Below are 18,896 nucleotides of genomic sequence, written 5' to 3'. Positions count from 1 at the left end.
AAGAGAAGGCTCCGAGGTGACCTAACAGTGTCTTTTCAGTATCTAAAGGGGATCTACAGGAAAAAAGGGGAAAGACTCTTTAGAGGGGTCTGTGGCAATAGAAGAAGGGGAAATGACAACAAGCTCAGTGAAGGTAGATTTAGGCTAGATATAAGGAACAAATCTTTTACAGTGAGGGTGATGAGGCACTGTAACAGATTGCCTAGTGATGTGGTTGATGCCCTGTTCCTGGAGACTTTCAAGGTGAGGCTGGATAAGGCCCTGGGCAACCTGATCTATCTGTGATGTGACTGTTCATTGCAAGGTAGCTGGTCTGGATAGTCTTCAGCGGTCTCTTCCAACTCTTATGATTCTGTGGTTCTATGATTCTAAGACTCTATGCCATTTTGTTAGACTGCCCCTTTGCTGCCATCTGGCAGCATAATGTAATGGAATACTGGTGGGAAGGTTCAAACTCTAATGTCTTTGAAACTGTGGGCCAACTTAAAAAAAAAAAAAAAAAAAAAAAAAAAAAAAAAAACAAGAAGCATTATTTTTGGAGCAGTACTTCTGGGGGAATAAAATGAAAATAATAGAAAAATTTCCCATATAAGCTTCAGTTACATATGGTGAAATGGCAGCAAGAAGAATATACAGAGTTCAAGGCCAAAGTGGAATTTTTTTTCCTTTCCAGTCCATCACATATCATTATACTAAGTGAGGGGGCTGAAGAAAGTAAGAATTAACTGATTTCTTTTAAGTCTAGCAATTGCAAATGCAAAATGAATATAATTCTGTAGACATGGTGCCAGAGGACAATGCAAGCTAACGAAATAATGGTAGACCTGCTAAATAATTTATGCATCATATCAAAAGCTGAATGAGATAAAGAAATGGAGAATCCATTTGAAAATTTGGATATTGCTCAAAGCTCTTCCTCCAGTAACTCCCAAGAGTCTGAGCATGGAGCATTAATAAACTGTGACCGTGTATAATTCATAAACTTTCACTCTTTTTTTTTTTTTTTTCCAGGCTTGCAGATTATAGTTAATGAAGGAACAAAGAGTAAAAAAAAACCCTTTAGAAACTGGGAGGATATAAGCCAGCTGATTCCTCCATGTAGTCTACTCATAAAGGGTATCTGTTTTCATCCCAGAGTGCACATATATCTGCCATTAAACATAGCAAATAGAAAACTGGAAAAACAAACAAACAAACAAACAAACAAAACCTGCTCACATCATCATATTTATATTTGTGTTTTTATGACTGCTATTACAATGTGAGTTTATAACACCACAGAAGCTATTTTGAATTTTTTTTTATTAATGGTATTCTGCTGCAGCTCACAGTTAATGTTCAAACTGGATTTGTTATGTATCCATTCAATGGCAACAGGGCAGATTCAGATCAAACCAGAGGATTCTGTCTGAAGGCAATGGGATATTTCTGAATGTTACACCTCAATGCTTCCTCCTCAAACAGCCATATTGGAAAGATATTATTAAACCACCAAAATCTAAAAATTACCTTCAAATAAGATTTGCTTCAAAATTATTTTGGCAATCACAGTACGAAACCTGTGAAATCATGTTTTGAAAAGATGAGGTGTCAGGGGAGTTATTTTTAACTATTTGCATGGTAGCACTTTGTTGTTTGAGTTCATGCACAGCACGATTCATTTACACATACAGACTTTTAGGGTCTGCTGTGGATCTCATGGGTTTGGTGATTTCCCTTTCAATGAAATCATTTTTTTTTTTTCCTCCAAGATCATCTTGGAAATTTATTTATTTATTTATTTCAGTCTGCCTGGAAACAGAGAGCAGTTTCCTGTGTTTTCCTGAGAGAAGCCCTCTGCTTCCTACTTTGTGTATGCACAGTCAGGGCACAGCACACTTCTCAACTATGCAACAGGTTCAACCAGGTGAATGGCTGCAATGGCATCTGCAGCCCTTGCTGCCGTACGCTGCAAGTAAATGGTCTGACTGTAGCAATAACTGAAATAATAAGGAATTTTCAAACAGCTTCCCAACAGTCATCAAAGGCACACAGAGAAACCACCCAGCACCATGAGGGCACATTTGCAGATTTGTTGGCCTTGTTAGGTGGAAGAGAACAAGGATGACTGCTATCAGCAAGCTTCAGGACAGCTGCACTTCAGTGATGCTCTACACTGATGCAGAGCTTGTCCTAAGGTGAGGAATGAAATGCTTCCAACCTTCAGTGTCTGCCCTACCTAGGCCTGGTAGCCTACCAAGTGTTATTTGAATATTGTTTACTTCATTAATTTCTGCCTACCATCAATTGAATAGATTATTCATCTGTAAATCTATAAATTATTCTACCAGCTCTATTGACAATTGAATAATATTGACCAAATAAATTATTAACTCTTTCCCCACCAATAGGCAAATAAGTTATTTGTGAATATACTTTTTTCATCATTAGACCAACTGTTCCATCTGTTGAGACATTTTTAGGATGTCTGCAAAAATTATAAGTAGAATCCATATTTTCAGAGGGAAACAGAATTAGTTTAGCTTTCTTGTTCACTTATTAAGCAGTTGCTTTTGAATTCAGGTTTACGTGTGGGGGTGTTTTTGTACACTTCAAAGCCAATTAAACAAAATATTGGGATATTTTACAGTTAATTCTCAGCCAACCATTATTTTTGGAATTGTACAGAGTACTGAACGGCTTTCTACATTTGTGTGAAATAGTCACTGTAGAGGCTGCAACCAGACCATGATCTTAAAAGATTATAGGTTCTGTAAATAAGTGTCAGGGACCAATACAGCCACACCAGTCAGATATCTTGAGCAATGGCCACTACAGATGTGCACAGGTCAATGTTTATTTCAAGTTCCTGGATAAATCATCAGAACTTTAAATCTTTCCAAATCCATTGCTTTTCTCTTCTCTTTCACTCATTCATAGCTAACTTATGTGGCATGCAAATGGTGGTCCTTCACTGTGGCATTCTCTCTAGCATATCTTACCATGCAAGTATAATTTGTCAGCATCTAAAAATGTGGATAGTCCATGTGATACTTGATGTTATGCTGATCAGGATAAAAAATAATAATAATAAAATAATAAAATAAATAAATAAATAAATAAATAAATAAATAAACATCTCTCTAAGAAAGTGATGCTAAAAGTCAGAAGCACTCACAGAGAAAGAATTAGATTTTCTCTGTTCCATGGAGTGGATAGTTAGATAAAGTCTAACAGGATAATTCTACTGCTTCACTGTGAAATCTGGATAAGAGAAGTGAAAATACACGAAAGTTACTCTAAAAGAAATGGACAGAGAATTTTTTTCATGTTAGTAAAGGAGTCGCCTTTATGTTTTGGTTGACTTTCTATGTATATTTATATGCATATATTTAAAGCCACGGAACTGGCATATTTGCCAACCCTGAGATAGCAGTTACTTCTGCAGCTCACTCTGCCCAACAGAAGGAAGATGAATGATCTGTGTGTGGAAAGCAGGACTGCTCAGTGAGCAGAGAGCTTGTTTATAAGGAGCTCTCCAGCACCAAGCAGCTCCGTAACACCTGGTTGCACAGATATGAGCTGTCTCTCCTTTTCCCCTTTCTTCTCTTCCCAGACGGAGGCTGTGAGCTGTCACTCGGGCAGTGTAGCACTGTATTATTGGCCTTTAAAACACATGCACAGTAGAAAATCACAGCTCTTTCATTTTCTGAGAAAACTGTTAATAGGTCTCCCTTTCTCACAGAGGTGTTATAACAAGTCCCTGGTTAAACTGACATTGATATTTTCACTTGGATTTCCTCATTAAAATAAGTGGCACTACTTAGAGAAGTGTTATGTTCAAGACTTACAGGGGAAGAAGCACTTTGATTTTACATTTTGAAAATTAACCTAATGGCCTTTGGGTTCAATTACTTAAAATTCTGTTCCCCTAAAAGAAATTCCATGGAATTACAAGACATAGAAATATACTGATATGTATGGAGAGAAAAGGGAAAGGCAATAGAAGTATGATCACGGGGTGTAGTCAGAGAGACAAGGCTGTAGGAATGCTGTCTGCGGTGCTGTTCAGAAGTGAAAGAACAGGACCACAAGGAAACAAAATTACATTCAGTTGTCCTGTGGTATTTTGCAGTAACATCTCACTGCACCTGGACATTTGTAACACTCGTATCAAAAAAAGGACTTTTCTCACTGCTGATTTATTCACTTTAGCAACTAGAGCAAGACACTGGTGTACAGCCAATAGGTATTACCCACTGCACATAGCATGGGGATTGGCAACACTGTAGCTAGGCCAATGCATCTATCCATGGAACACATGGACAAAGATTTGGCGGCAAAGAAATGCATAAATTATTTTAGATAACATGTTCCTGTAGATACACATGCATGTGTATATGTATTACCTCATACACTGGAATTATTATGTTTTTTTTCACTGGGGAGTAAAAGCCATGGGGAAAACCTACTTAGGTGGATCTTTTTTTACTGAAAATGCAGTGTACCACAAAATATATTTGCAGCTTGGATAAGTTTTTGCTGTTAGTTTCCTCACCAATGCTTTTCACTCCTTGTAATGTTTTACATGCAATTCAGTTTTGCTTTTTTAAAGGAAAATCACACAAAATGTTGCTGAGGGGAACTGCAGGAAGCCAAAAAAAAAAAAAAAAAAAAAAAAAAAGTGTAATAGACTACAAGTGCAACTGAAAGTAGTGGAAAAGAACTTTTTAATATTACAAGTGTATGAAAAGTTGTAATTTTATTCTACCCTGTATCATACTAAGCAATACAACTCTGCCTTTTTTTTACATACCATTCAAAGCACTAAAACTGTTCATGAAAAATGTGGTATTCTAAAGGAAGGCCAGAAAATAATTCTGGATACCTTCTTAACTTTCTATCTGATGACTCATAATCTTGTTTTACTCTTTCCCAGATGGAATTAAAAACAAACAAACAAACAAAAAAGAAAACAGTGATAACAACTAAAAACAGCATACTGTTATTTTAACAGTGCTATTGGCCTCCTTTTATGATTTCTTTCTCAACTTTTGCAGTCATTACTCCTCTGTCTTCCACTTCACTGTCTTTTGCTCCTCAAACCTCATTTTTGCCTTTGGTGGCTATTTTCAGTTTCAGCTGCCATAATGCCAGCTGGAAGAGATGAGGCTGGTATTCTCTTATGAGGAGTGTAAAATTAGTATCTATTATAAGATTTCTACAGTCAGCAATACAATTCCACAGGTTTCCTAACTCACTGTCATCAGCTCCAACATTCCTGAGAAATGAAGCAGAAAAGAAAGGTTACCATTTCAGAATAAAAAGAGGAGAGTTGCTGAGGAAATGCCATTAATTTGAAGAAAAGGGTTAACCCTATCAGATTAATCTTGTACTCCATGAAGAGAAATGCAGGGTAATATAGTCAGGAAGCTGGCAAGGAGACAGGCACATGTATTTTGAACTAATGAAATCCTATTAACATCTATGCACTTGGAAGTGTTCCTGGAGCACTGTAGCTAAGCATGGAACATGGTAGCCTAGTCATCTTTCAGCAGAATGCAACCGCCTGCCTTACCAGCTCAGATGCAATAAAGCAGTTTTCCTAAGCAGCTGTGTCTGAGACCTCAAGGGCATCAGAGCGTCTGAGATTCCTAACTACCCAGACAATCTGGCAGCAAATCTGTTTGGCAAAGGGCTGTGCAAAGGCAATAGCCAGCTTTGGAGTTGTTTCTTCCCTCCTATCACCACTTTGTTTGATGTCCTTCATTAAGACTAAAAAATGAAAATAATAAAGAAAAAAGGTCAGACTGAGAAATAAGGGAGACTAAGAGCTCTTTAAAGGCTTCTGTACTGTTGTCATTTGGCACACTGTTTGTCTAGGTATAGTGAAACTACATGTAAGTGAATACTGAGTTGCCTAGAATTAAGTGATACCATTTTCTATGGGGATCAGATACCCAGGTGTAACATGCAAGTCAGCCACAAGGGGCTAGGGATACAAATCACAAATGCTTTCCTTCAGTGCTAATAGTGTGCTGACTTTTTCCAAAGGAGCATGTGTTTTCTTATCTAATTTATGCATGTAAGTAAGTGTTGATTCTGTGGATGGTCTTTCAGAGTAAAGCAGCCATTCTAGACAAAGCATATATTACCACTTCATTATACAAAGAACTGGCTTTGAGGGTGGCTTGAAAGCAGTTGTAAATGCCAAAACTCTACAATAGCAGATAGGGAAAGGTATTTTTAAGTTATTGTCACAGCAGTGGCATAAGATTATAGGAAATAAGTTAGAGCTTATCTGCAACCACTACTGTTTTCTGTCATCTTTGCTGACATTTTCTGCTCCACTGTTTCAGTCAGTATAAGTTAAAAGGAGAAAAGGACATGCTTAGAAGGCAGAGACATTTATGTGAATCTGTGAACTTGTTCCCTGTAGTGAAAGGGTTTCCATCTTCTCTTCCTTCAGGCCTTGAAATGTGTTCAAATGTTATTTCATCCCATCTCACTCAGTAGTACTTATGCTAGAGAGGAAAAAAAAAAAAAAAAAAAAAAAAAAAAAAGTAACACTGTGATTACTCATTCAAATGAAATTTGTTTTTTATATTGAAAGTATGAATCAATAAGGAAGATTTCTGAAAACCTGAAATTGAAATTTCCTTTCTACAGGTTCAGCATTTGTCCTTCCTAGTGAAAACTAGTATATTCAAAGCTTTCCATTTTCGTTATCTGTTTCATGTTACTTAGTCAAAAAAAGGATAATTTCTGCTATTCAGTGATTGTAGGAATGAAAAATCCTTTCTCTAATAAAAAGTCATGTTCTGCTTTATCACAATTTTTGCAACTTTTTAATATTCTCCACATAGTAGATTAGCTCTCTTGTAATTAACCTGTGTGAGAAGGTACTGGGAAAAAATGCGGAGGATGTGTATCTTATCACTTGATACTTTTTAATGACAAACTAGCACACAGGGAAGGAGAAGCTGGAGGAGGCTACAGGAGGATCAGGATTAAAATGCTTTTCTTGCTGTAGTATGAAGATCATGAGCTGAAGAGCTGATGCACACATTTTGAGGGATAAATTCCCTCCTTTCCCAACCACCTTGTTTTGCATTCCCAGATGAAGCCTAAGTGCTTGATTTATGTGAGTTTTACTCACAGCTACAAATGCAAGAAGCTGGAAGACATAATGCAAAAACAAGAGAAATAGAAAAGTGCCAAGCAATGAGTTCCATGACTTGTTTTCTCAGTCACTACGTTTGAATTCCACCTAAATTCAAACGTATGTATGCAACACATGAAGACAAATATTTGTTGGTTGGCAGATGACCCCTGCTGGTGTGTAAAACAAAAATAATCTAAGCTAATTCATTGATAAATTCAATTAAAAAAAAAAAAAAATGTTTTCCTTTACCCACAATCACCTCTCCAAGAAGGGTGAATCTCTTTTTCTGTTGGCATTATCATTATAGTTCTACATGATCTTATTCACTATCTTCTCTTGGCAATTCATTCAACAAACACCTTCTCACCTGTATTCCTCCGTGGCAAATGGGTTTGGATGATGAATTCATATCAGTACACTAAATGAAATGTATTTATTTGATGCAACTATATTAATCTAACAAGTTAGATCAGCTGTTCATCTGCAATTCACAAAGTAGTTTACCTTTTTTTTTTTTCTTTTTTTTTTTTTTTCTTTACATGATATTGCATACAGGTGCATTTCTAGAAATTACAAGCTCTACATTGTGAATTATGTTGTTCTTATGCATTGTAGATTATCTCTTATATATCCAGGAAGAGACTTTCATCTTGTATTTGCATATTTAATTAGATTACTCAATACAGGTATTTGTGATGTAAGCCCACTGGACTGCACAGCGGTATGCTGTTGTCTCCTTTGGTAGAAGGTTCCACATTCAGCATCAATTCTGTCGGGTGCTTCCCCAAGCCTTGTCCTGCTGCTCAGAAGCTGGTGTGTCAGTTCAGTCATGGTCCATAATAGAGAGTAAAATTCCAAAACTAAAACCCTTATTTGCCTCAAATAACTGCTAAAATCTTGTCACCTTGGATTACATTTTATCTTGCCTTCCAGCTTCTTATTAAGTTTAAAAGTGCATATTCCCTATGGTAAACTTTGTGCAGCCTATAATGTGTCCCAAAATTTTCATTTCTTCCATCCTAAAGTGTCGATGTGTTAGTCTTCAGCAACATTTCTGCCTTAGGGGCCTTCACCTTAATCGCATTCTGGTTGCACATAACCCCATGGCCTAAACAGTTCTGTTCTCTCCTCTGTCTCTGTACATTTATGGCAAAATGTAGCCTTTCTGAAGCTGAAATACAATTTTTTTTTTCTTTTCTAAATTTAGTTTTATGAAAACAACTAAAATCTGAGAAAGATGTTATACTAGCCAGAATCTCTCAAGAATAATACTTTCTCCTTAGATGTTAAATTAGATGCTGAAAGTGATAACAAAAATTACATAAGCAAACAAATAAAGTTGCATATGCATTTCCAATGAGTGTTCAATACCTGTTATTCTGTCAAAAAGTTTTCAATACGTGGAAATACACTTAAATACATACACAGTGCAAACATGATTGTCTGTTTTCTTTTTTTTGTTGTTGTTGTTTGTTTGTTTGTTTGTTTGTTTTCTTTTCTCTTCTTGCACTGAATTATACTGCACACCTGAATATGGAGGGAATAAGACCTTGTGGAATCTACTTCCTTAAATAGTTTGTCTTTGATTTTGTCTTTAATTTGATTTCATTATGGCCTGATGACCTTCACAGCTTCAAGGAGACCTGCAGGCAGGAATTAACAGGAGTCTGAGAGTATGCATGAGGGAGAACACGCTGCCAGCACTTCAGTTTTGTGTAGAGAGGTCTGTATATGTTTTGTGAGAAAGGAAGTTCAGAACGAATAATTGTATCACTGACATGATACTATTATTTAGAAAGAGCAGCACTGAAGGATTTTAACCTGGAAAACAATGAAAGTTTTGTATCTTTGTCATTATGATTTTTTTCCCAACCTCTTTTTTTTTTAATTAAATAAGATAATAAACAGCAGTTTGTGTATCAGCACAGAGAAACAGCATATGTGCATTTTTATTAAATAATAAGATTCAGTTAAAAATATACTTAAAAAAAAGATAAAATTTTATCACGTAGTTAGGGCACTAGACAGGAACATAGACATCTCAAATTGAATTCCACTTGTACTGTAGATTTTCTCTGTGACCTTGAACAAATCACTTAATCTCTCTCTATCTTTGTTCTTTATTTATTTTTAAGGTTTGATACTTATTCTGTCTTAATATTTATATTGTAAATTCCTTTTATTCTGTTTTATATAATTCTTGTCGTAATAAGGATCTTACCTAAAAATTCTTATTGTAGAGCTTCATATATACATGTGAAAAGCAAGTTGTTCTGTATGTATACAGCCATGGCCTGCCTGTATAAAGTTACTATTGCTGCTAGCACACCAGAAGAGTCACAGATTCAGCCAGACTCAAGACTTCAGTGCTGTGCAGTAAAGATGATGGGCTGGACTTACAAAGGCTTTCTCTGTAGCAGTAAATGAAATGTGCTCAGAACTGGCTATTCCACCATCCTGATGACAACCATTATGGAGTGACTTATATCCATACCATTCATCTCACCTAGCATTAAGGCAGGATGGCTGCAGGCATACTGACTTTTGGGATTGTGCTGGTTCTAGAACTGTAGCATAGAGTCTTGTGAGAGTTTCCTGGGACAAAAATTTAACACCGTGGGCAGGACTAAGAAACATTTGCAGGCTATGTTTATCAATGGACAGCCATATCTGTCACACCTTTACCTCCAGCAGGAGCAGGGAGGTAATCATCCCCCCATACTGATGAGGCTGCACCTCGAGTATTGTGTTCAGTTTTGGGCCCCTCACTACAAGAAAGACATTGAGGCCCTGGAACATGTCCAGAGAAGGGCAACAAAACAGGTGAGGGGTCTGGAGCACAAGTCTTATGAGGAATGGCTGAAGGAGCTGGGATTGTTTAGTCTAGAGAAGAGGAAGCTGTAAGAAGCAGCTGGAAAGTCTTTAGTGTAAGCACTGCTCTGCGACAGTCAAAATATCAGTGTGTTAGAAGGATTGTTTTCATCAAAAATTCAAAACATATAACTCTATGAGATATTATGAAGAAAATTTACTCTCTCAAGCAAATCAAATTGATTTAGTGGTCTCTGGCACATATTATAAAAGGAAATGTAAGTCCATCCTTGTTGCTGAAATCTGGAGATGAGTATGGGTATTCTCAGCACAAGTTTGTGTCAGGCTTTGAAGTAAAAGCCAATGCTGGTGTCAGTCAGATGTGATGTTCAAGGAATTCTCCATAGAACAGCCTAAATTCACACAAAAAGAGACCTGACAAGACACATCACACATTTACATTTGTACTACTCTTAAAAAAAAATGTCCTTGTGTCCATCCTAGCTGCACACTTCACAAATCTGCCACCAGAAGCTTTCTGGCACAGATCAGGAAATAAACTTATTTCTGTTCAGCTTACTCTCTAATAATATAAAAGAAACACGGTGAGGAGGTCACAGACACTGTGGGCACAAGACCTGCAAGCCCAGTGACTGATGTTATTACTGATGTTATGACTGATGCCAGACCCTGCATTGTAGCTTTTAAACAGCCCTAATATATGGATCTGAACCATTACTTTCAGAATTATCTCTCTCTAGCCCAGATACACTGCCTGGTGTTGCCATGTGGGAAAAAGAGTAGTAAACAAAGTTTTAATTACTAATTTTGTAGTTTGAAAAGATTTTTGGCAATGTGACTCAGTCATTTGCAACTGATGGAAGACCTGTTACTAAACATTACACTGCATATTGCTTACTGATGAGAGCTTTATGTGTTCTTCTCTCTGCAGACTGAAGAAGTCCTGAAGATTGATGGAGGGCCATGCTATTCAAACAGCAGGTGTTGCTGAGACAGAAGCTCTTTGTGCTAGGCAGCCTTGCTATTGGAAGTCTCCTATATCTAGTTGCCAGAGTTGGGAGCTTGGATAGGTAAGTTGTTCACTAGCCACTCTCTTAATTGCAAATGAACTCAGATTGCACAAGCTTTTCTTTAGGGAATCTATTTCTTTTTTCATTTTTTAGCTTCTATTCATGTATAGAAAGACCAACCACTCTACGACTGATTTTCATTATTCTTTCCTTCCCTCTGTAGAATAGGAAAACAAAGTTGCAGGTAATCCCTGTCAAAGCATTTCTGTCTGTCCATTTGCATTCTAAGCACATTGTCACTTATTTTCAGAGAAGAAATAAAACAGCATCCTATAAAAATATCACTAGTGTAGCTCATTTTTTTGTCTCTCTACATCTGTGTGTTGACCTCTACTTTCAGCAAAACAGTTTTGATATATTTATACATCATCCTTCTAAATTTATGAGCAAGCAATTAATGTGCTACGGTGGCAGTTAAAATTAAGTATGAGTCTACAGAGTAGCTCGTCAAGTTTTAAATACTATTTCATTTGAAAGATTGCTGCAGGGCTTGAAAATTTTTTAGCTACATTAATTAGCCAGTATTTTCTGGAGCTGAAAGTGCCAAATAAAAAGGTCGTTTCTGCAAGTGATTTCCTGGGAAGCAGTAGAAAACCCGGGAGAGGAAATCAAAAAGTATTTGGTACTTTTGATCAGGTTAATTTTTGACTGGTTATTGACAGTGCGACAGTGGTGCTACTCACAGTGACCATTCTCTTTCAGCCACCTTCACAGTGATCCAGGATTGCTTTGATAGGCTCTGTGTAAAGATAGGGTAGAAAAGACTGTTTTGAAAGAATGAATGAGGACTTCAGGATTTCCAAAAACTGGTAAACAGCTTTTGTGCACTAATGTTGCTTTAGTGGCCTTTTAAATGATGAAAAATATTAGTTGAGTTCAGAACTATGACACTACAATATCTGGCATCCACTGTACTCCATCTCAGGTCAATGGCTGCCTTCTTCAGTTGTACAACCCAATTTCAGAAGAAGAGGGAGACCATGTTGTCAACCACGACTAAATGAATTGCTAATTAGGCCCCAAGATTTATAGTTTTCTTCCCCTGGCGGTAGAAGTATCTCTGATGCTTCAGAGGAGAAAACTTCACTGTGACTACAGAGATTCTGGAAATGGACACAGAATTCCTTATTAGTTCCTGAAATGGCATGTTTTATACAGGGAGGCATAAAATCTAATTAACCTTATGCTATTACCTATGCTTGCACATCTTCAGAATTTACTGATGGCCATAAAATTATCTTGCCACAATATTTGACTCATTGACCTCCTGAGGCACTGAATTCCACCATTTTCATATATATAATGTTGCCACTGGAAGTAAAACCCTGTTTCATTTTCTTCCATTACCCAAAGTGTAAAATACCATGCTGCCAAAAAGAAACACTTTATTTGGACTCATTATGAGAAAAGATAGAAAGAATGCTTAGAAAGCACAAGACAGATGAACAGACTGGAAATATTCTGCCACACTATGACCCAAGCTAAACCTGAACAAGAGATCTGGGCATTTCTCATAGTAGGGGTTGTCTCAGGAATTATTTGAGTTCCCTTAGGAAATTAACAATAGCTTACCTGATTCACTGAGTCATAAAGTCTCATAAGCTAAGTACCTCCCTCCAGAGAAGGTTCCTGTCTTTCAGATCACAAATGAACAGAGCTGCTTCACAAAGGATTGTCCCTAACAATTCTGAGGAAATCTGTGTGTGTCTTCAAAATGTTTAACTTTCTCATTGGAATTACAGGGAGTCTCCATACTCGATTTTGATGTTTTGAACTCCAGGAACCAGGCTTGTAGCATTTTATCACTGTGACATCTGCTTTGGAAGCAAATTAGCAACCATTCTGGATCAGCAGAGAAAGTGCATGCAGCATCACTACTTGTTGTTAAGATTGCCCAGCCTTCTTTTAGCTGTTTAGCTACTTGTCAGAAATATATATTTCTGAGATGAACTGCTCTACACTGGATTTTCTCAAGAAGAAGACTCAGAAAAGCAAAAATATTAATGTAGTAAATAGCTGCATCTCAGGATTCAGCTACCAAGATGTGACATCCTGATTAATCTTGAGACAGTCATGATCTTTTATTGGACATTTTTATTGTTTGGAGAGGAGAAGAAACGGGAAAGTGTAATGGAATGTAAAGTGTTGAGGAAGGACTTTTAAAAACATCCAGTCTTTCTCTCAGGCTAGAGGATATCTTGAGTATTTGTTTACTTTTAAAGGAAACAACCCTGTTTGACAAGCTGTTGTGTTATACTGAAGGCAGTGCTATCTTTTTGAGGAAAAGAGATAAAATTAGTTGAGATGTGTCTGGAACTGCTGTTGTGGAACATTTTTGCTTGAAAACAAATCACAAATACACAGAAGGAGAGGGAAGAGAAGAACAGAGAGAGGGATTGAAGCTTCTGTTTTTTATGCTAGTAACTTTTACCTCCTTACTGCAGAATGACTCTTAGCAGTCCCACCATAGCCTGACTAAATTGTGCCACTGTCAAGGTAAAATACTGTTTTCAGACATTTTCTTTGTTGTGTTGCTTGGTTTGGTTTGGTTCTCTTTTCACTGCCAAGTTTGAGTCAGTGTTGCAATAATACAGTTTTTGTGACCAAATCAGGATCTCACTTTGTAGACAGCAAAAAACAAAGAGAAAAGAGTGGAAACTTGAAAAAAGAAATGACAACAGGAACTCACTTCTCCTAACACTTCGTCATTAGTGTGCAGGACTTAGATAAAGCTCATGTGAACCCAGCAAACTCATCTGGGATGTTTCTTCAGATCTGTCTGGGCAGAGTATATCTCAGCATTGAGATAGTGAAGGAAACAGTTATTGGGTCAGCCGGGAGCTAACCTTTTTACTTTGTCCCAGCCATTCGTTGTCCTAGCATCAGTGTCAAATTAGAGACTCCAACAGGCAGTGATGGATGGAAGAGCCAAAAAGAAATAAATGATCTGTCCTGAAAGCAGGGTTTGAATAATGTACAGTAAATGAATGAAGGCCACATACTGAGGAAACAGAATAAATACTGAATACCTAAACAGCTATTAATGAGCACTGCCCATCTGGTATACCGGCTGAGGCAGGGGGTCCTGTGAAAAATAATAGCATGTGGTCATGTAATTTAAAAACAGTATCATAATATATATGCACAGCAAGCTCATATTAAAATTGCCTAGGCAACCTTTGTTCTTACATATCTTTAATTTTTGAGATCATGGCTCTACAAATTTATTGGCATTTTTTTCTATTGGACTTTGGAAGCTCTCTCTACATACCTGTTTAATCTTCAGTGTAACATTGGCTTGTTTAATAACCAAAGCACTGTTTGGAAGTGAAAGTGCAGGCTTATTCAAGGCTTTGTTGTTGCAAAATTTAAATGCTTCTCTTACTGAATCATTTCTTACATTCGTTAACATTATATATGAGAAGGAAGATTTAGAATAGTAGAAAATATGTGAAATAATTGAAGGTAAATAGAAAAGAATAATGCAAATATCATGCAGGAGCAATACAGAAAATAGAGTAAAACACAAAGAGGTTCAGTGAGAAGAAACACGAGCGATGGTAAGAAAACAATAGCTGTAATGATGCAATAAATGTATTTTTGAAAATTTGTCTTCTTTCTGTGCCTCTGCTGATCATGTCTGTTTCAGAATCCCGGTCTTTCTGGTTATGTCCCAGGAATAATACTGGGTATACTCTAAACAGGATGGAAAATATTGAGGGGTGATGCCTTGAAAGCTATTTTTTATCTCCTTTGCTCCTCTTCATTAAAAGAGATAACCCTGGATCAGCAGTTACTTAAGTCAACACAGTGGGAAGTAACAGGAAATAACTCAGGCTAGAATAGAGCAAGTGTTGGAAAGATAGGACTTAGATGAACTAGATTTTCAGATCAAAATGGCCAAATAAAACTCGTCTTAGAATGCTTTAAAAGCTGCTGAAGCAATCTCAAACCAATCAGTAATGTGAGAAGTGAGGTAAGGTTCAAGAAGCTCAAAGAATAAGCATTCCTTTGAGCAGAACAGTAGAAGAAGCAGGTACTCAGCCAGAACACAGTGAAATAACAATAAATAAATAAACTGTTTACACTAATTATTAATCTCTGACTGAATAAAATACAAGTTGAAAGACACCACATTGCAAAATGTTTCTGTGAGTACTGTTTCTTACCTTAAGAGCTGCCCTCTGTTTACAAATATCTTTTCCATTGATTGCAGACTGCAGCCCCTCTGCCCCATCGATGGTCGATTTGGACCCCGCAGCCAGGATGAAATCCCATTGCGAGCTCTGCAGTTCAAGCGTGGGCTACTCCATGAGTTCCGTAAGGGCAATGCCACAAAGGAGCAAATACGACTGCACAATCTGGTTCAGCAGCTTCCCAAGGCCATCATCATTGGAGTGCGGAAAGGAGGCACACGTGCACTGTTAGAAATGCTGAATCTTCACCCTGCAGTGGTCAAAGCTTCTCAAGAGATTCATTTCTTTGACAATGATGAGAACTATGCCAAGGGGATTGAGTGGTACCGGAAAAAAATGCCTTTTTCTTACCCACATCAAATAACAATTGAAAAAAGCCCTGCATATTTTATCACTGAGGAAGTACCTGAAAGGATTTACAAAATGAACTCGTCTATCAAATTATTGATCATTGTCAGGGAACCCACCACAAGAGCTATTTCTGATTACACTCAGGTGCTGGAAGGCAAGGAAAGAAAGAACAAAACTTACTACAAATTTGAAAAACTGGCTATTGATCCTAATACCTGTGAAGTGAACACTAAGTATAAGGCAGTGAGAACCAGCATCTACACAAAACACCTGGAAAGATGGTTGAAATATTTCCCAATTGAGCAGTTTCATATCGTAGATGGAGACCGGCTCATCACAGAACCACTGCCGGAACTCCAGATGGTCGAGAAGTTCCTAAATCTTCCTCCGAGGATAAGTCAGTACAATTTATACTTCAATGCCACCAGAGGGTTTTATTGCTTGCGATTTAACATTGTCTTTAATAAGTGCCTGGCAGGTAGCAAGGGACGCATTCATCCAGAGGTAGACACCTCTGTCATTACCAAATTGCGCAAGTTCTTTCATCCTTTTAATCAAAAATTTTACCAGATCACTGGGAGGACATTTAACTGGCCCTGACCTAAACTTCATGCAACATTTTCGGATGCATCTGAGACATGCAGTAATGTCTCTACTAAAATATGCACTTTTGACAGACATAGTATCAAAGTAACATTTTTCATGCATACGTGTACATATGCAGTGTGTGACCAAATATACAGTGGGATCAATTTTTTCTACAGAATAGTAACTAACATTAATTTACCGTCAGCATAGTTGCATCTTTTAAGCTATACTAATAAAGGACAAAGAGGTACTTAGGGAAATAAAGTCCGACACCATTAAAAGGGTCAGTGTTCCTCTTGCTTGAAGTGTTTATGTGACATACTTATTGATCTAAGCAGAATTTTAGTTTATGTCATACAAATTCATGTCAAAAGTCTGTGAAGCTGTGAGAAAGCATAATATTCAGGCTATATTTGGTGTGTGTATTGCTGAAGGAATACTGACACTTTAAATACCATGCTGAATTTTTACAATGAGAGTGGATAGTACTATTTTCTTATTATTTGAAATTAATATCTCATTAAACTACATTGGTTCGGAGTTCCTGTGGTGAGTTTGCACTATTGTTTTATTGTATGGACCATAGTGTCATTTGTAGCATGTCAATCATGTGTCAAAAAAAAGTCAAACAACTTTTTCTTCTATGATTGAGTGTCGACAAAGACAAACATCATGTACATAGTGTACAATGTTTGTAAATACTGGTTTCACACTAAGTAATTCTATTTTGTAAACTGAATATGGCTATTTAATTTACTGTGAAAATTAAATTTATTGTGGTATTTAAAAATGGAATGGATTAAAATTACCTATATGCACAACCGTTATTCACCTTTCTTTGATGTATATCAGTGAAGTTCCTTAGACTTGGCAAACCATGTTCATGTTTGTGCAAGAGTTGCGTGTGGAAACTTGGTTTCTGAACAGCTGTGATAACTGATATATGAGGTGAAGATGAGTTTATTAAAAAACTCAGCCATATGGGGGTATGGTGTTATACACAGCTCAAAGAACATTACTGCTGTTCTGTTACAGCACTTTGCAATAATTAATTCAATTTCAATAACCCATGAGGCTAAAGAACGACTCTAAAAGATTACTGTAACCAAGTATATCAGAAAAGCAGAGCAGCCATTAAAACCAAAACAACAGACAGAAAAAGTAGATTAGAAGAGCTACAGAGATTTCATCATAGGAAGCCAGTAATGTTTCAGAAGTCAGGGAAAACTGTTTAACTGTTTTGATACCTCTGCTTTTATCTGATAACACGTGCTTCTGCTCAGAAACAACCACACTGTTGTTAGCATTGGCATAAACAGGTAGCTCAGTTCGTGTTTTCATTCTTGTCAGTAAGTGACAAGAAATTAGTACAGAAAGTGAATGTTTTAATGCTTTATACATTGTATGACCCTTAAAGATTAATATGAAAAACAGTAGAAATATTTGAAAAATACATTTTAAATTAAGAAGAAAAAAAGAGAAAACTAGCCTCTACAGATTGATAGGGATATGGATTATGGAAGGTATCCAGAATATCTGCAAATTCTGAGCTACAACAGCAGAGTACTTAGTAATACAGATTATAATAAGATCACGTTTTCCCTGTGGGCTGTTTAACTGGCTCAGCGATTTGGAAGCATCAGTTTTCTAAATAAGTGATTTTTAAATCTCTAGTGAGAGATTGCTACTTGTCTTGCTGTTTCTTTAATCATATGTGCTAGCACAGTGAGCAACGTGCCCTTTCTTCATGCTGATTCAGAGTCTTGCCAACACAACACGGTAGAGCATATGTGGAATTTTCCTGAGCAGCTACAGTACTACACACTGATTTCCTGCACAACAGCCATTTATCATGCCCACATCCATACATAGAGACTGAGGCATTTAACTCACCTAATAGCACTCAAAGAGAAGACTTTGAGTCTGTCTTTGAGTCTTGAGTCTGTCTGTTTAGCCTTGAGAAAAGAAGGCTGAGAGGGGACTTGATCCAGGTTTATAAATACCTGGGGTGTGGGAGCTATAGTGGCGAGGCTGGTCTCTTTTCAGTAGTGCGTGGGGACAGGACTAGGGGCAACGGGCTGAAACTCCAGCATAGGAAGTTCCGCACGAATGTGCGCAAGAACTTCTTTACGGTGAGGGTGACGGAGCACTGGAACGGGCTGCCCAGGGAGGTGGTGGAGTCTCCTTCTCTGGAGATATTCAAGACACGCCTGGACGCCTACCTGTGCGACGTGGTGTAGGGAGCCTGCTTTGGCAGGGGGGTTGGACTCGATGATCTCTAGAGGTCCCTTCCAACCCCTATAATTCTGTGATTCTGTGATTCTGTGACTTTACCTATTTTAAAATTTGCACAATCTTCAGTTGACCAGTCAGATTCCAGATGGCTTTTGTGATACTTATTGGCTTAAGGTAGTCTTGTCTACAAGCTCCAAAAAAGGGTTGAGACGTATTTTCAATGAAAGGGATAAGTTAGGCCAAAGGTATTTCAGACCTTAACATATACATCTGAAGTGAACATTTCCCTGTATTGTCCTGGGAAAAAAAAAATAAAATAAAATAAAAAAAAAATAAATAAAAAAAAATAAAAAATCACAGCAACTGGTTTAAAAGGTAAAGATTACTCATGAGAGTCAACTGGATTGATCTCCAGCTTCTCATTTGCAATCTTGGAGATACATGAAGAAATGTAGGCGATATCCTTGGCAGATCTGTTGC

The 18,896-nt window shown here is 37.3% G+C and overlaps 1 protein-coding gene across 4 annotated transcripts in view; it reads left to right on the top strand.

Moving 5' to 3' along the window:
- The window catches only part of HS3ST5 (heparan sulfate-glucosamine 3-sulfotransferase 5), a 184,424-nt gene extending 166,257 nt beyond the window's left edge, over positions 1 to 18,167 (top strand). For all 4 annotated transcript variants that reach the window (XM_072333395.1, XM_072333396.1, XM_072333394.1 and 1 more), the window contains exons 3-4: positions 10,908 to 11,046; positions 15,263 to 18,167. In XM_072333395.1, the coding sequence (XP_072189496.1) occupies positions 10,940 to 11,046; positions 15,263 to 16,193 (1,038 nt within the window). In that variant the 5' untranslated portion in view covers positions 10,908 to 10,939 and the 3' untranslated portion in view covers positions 16,194 to 18,167. The remainder of the gene's footprint in view (positions 1 to 10,907; positions 11,047 to 15,262) is intronic.
- The last annotated feature ends 729 nt before the right edge of the window (positions 18,168 to 18,896 follow it).

This window comes from Excalfactoria chinensis, chromosome 3 (genome assembly GCF_039878825.1).
Source record: "Excalfactoria chinensis isolate bCotChi1 chromosome 3, bCotChi1.hap2, whole genome shotgun sequence".
In the NCBI taxonomy this organism is placed as follows: Eukaryota; Metazoa; Chordata; class Aves; order Galliformes; family Phasianidae; genus Excalfactoria; species Excalfactoria chinensis.
This window is presented reverse-complemented; position numbering and strand designations above follow the sequence as displayed.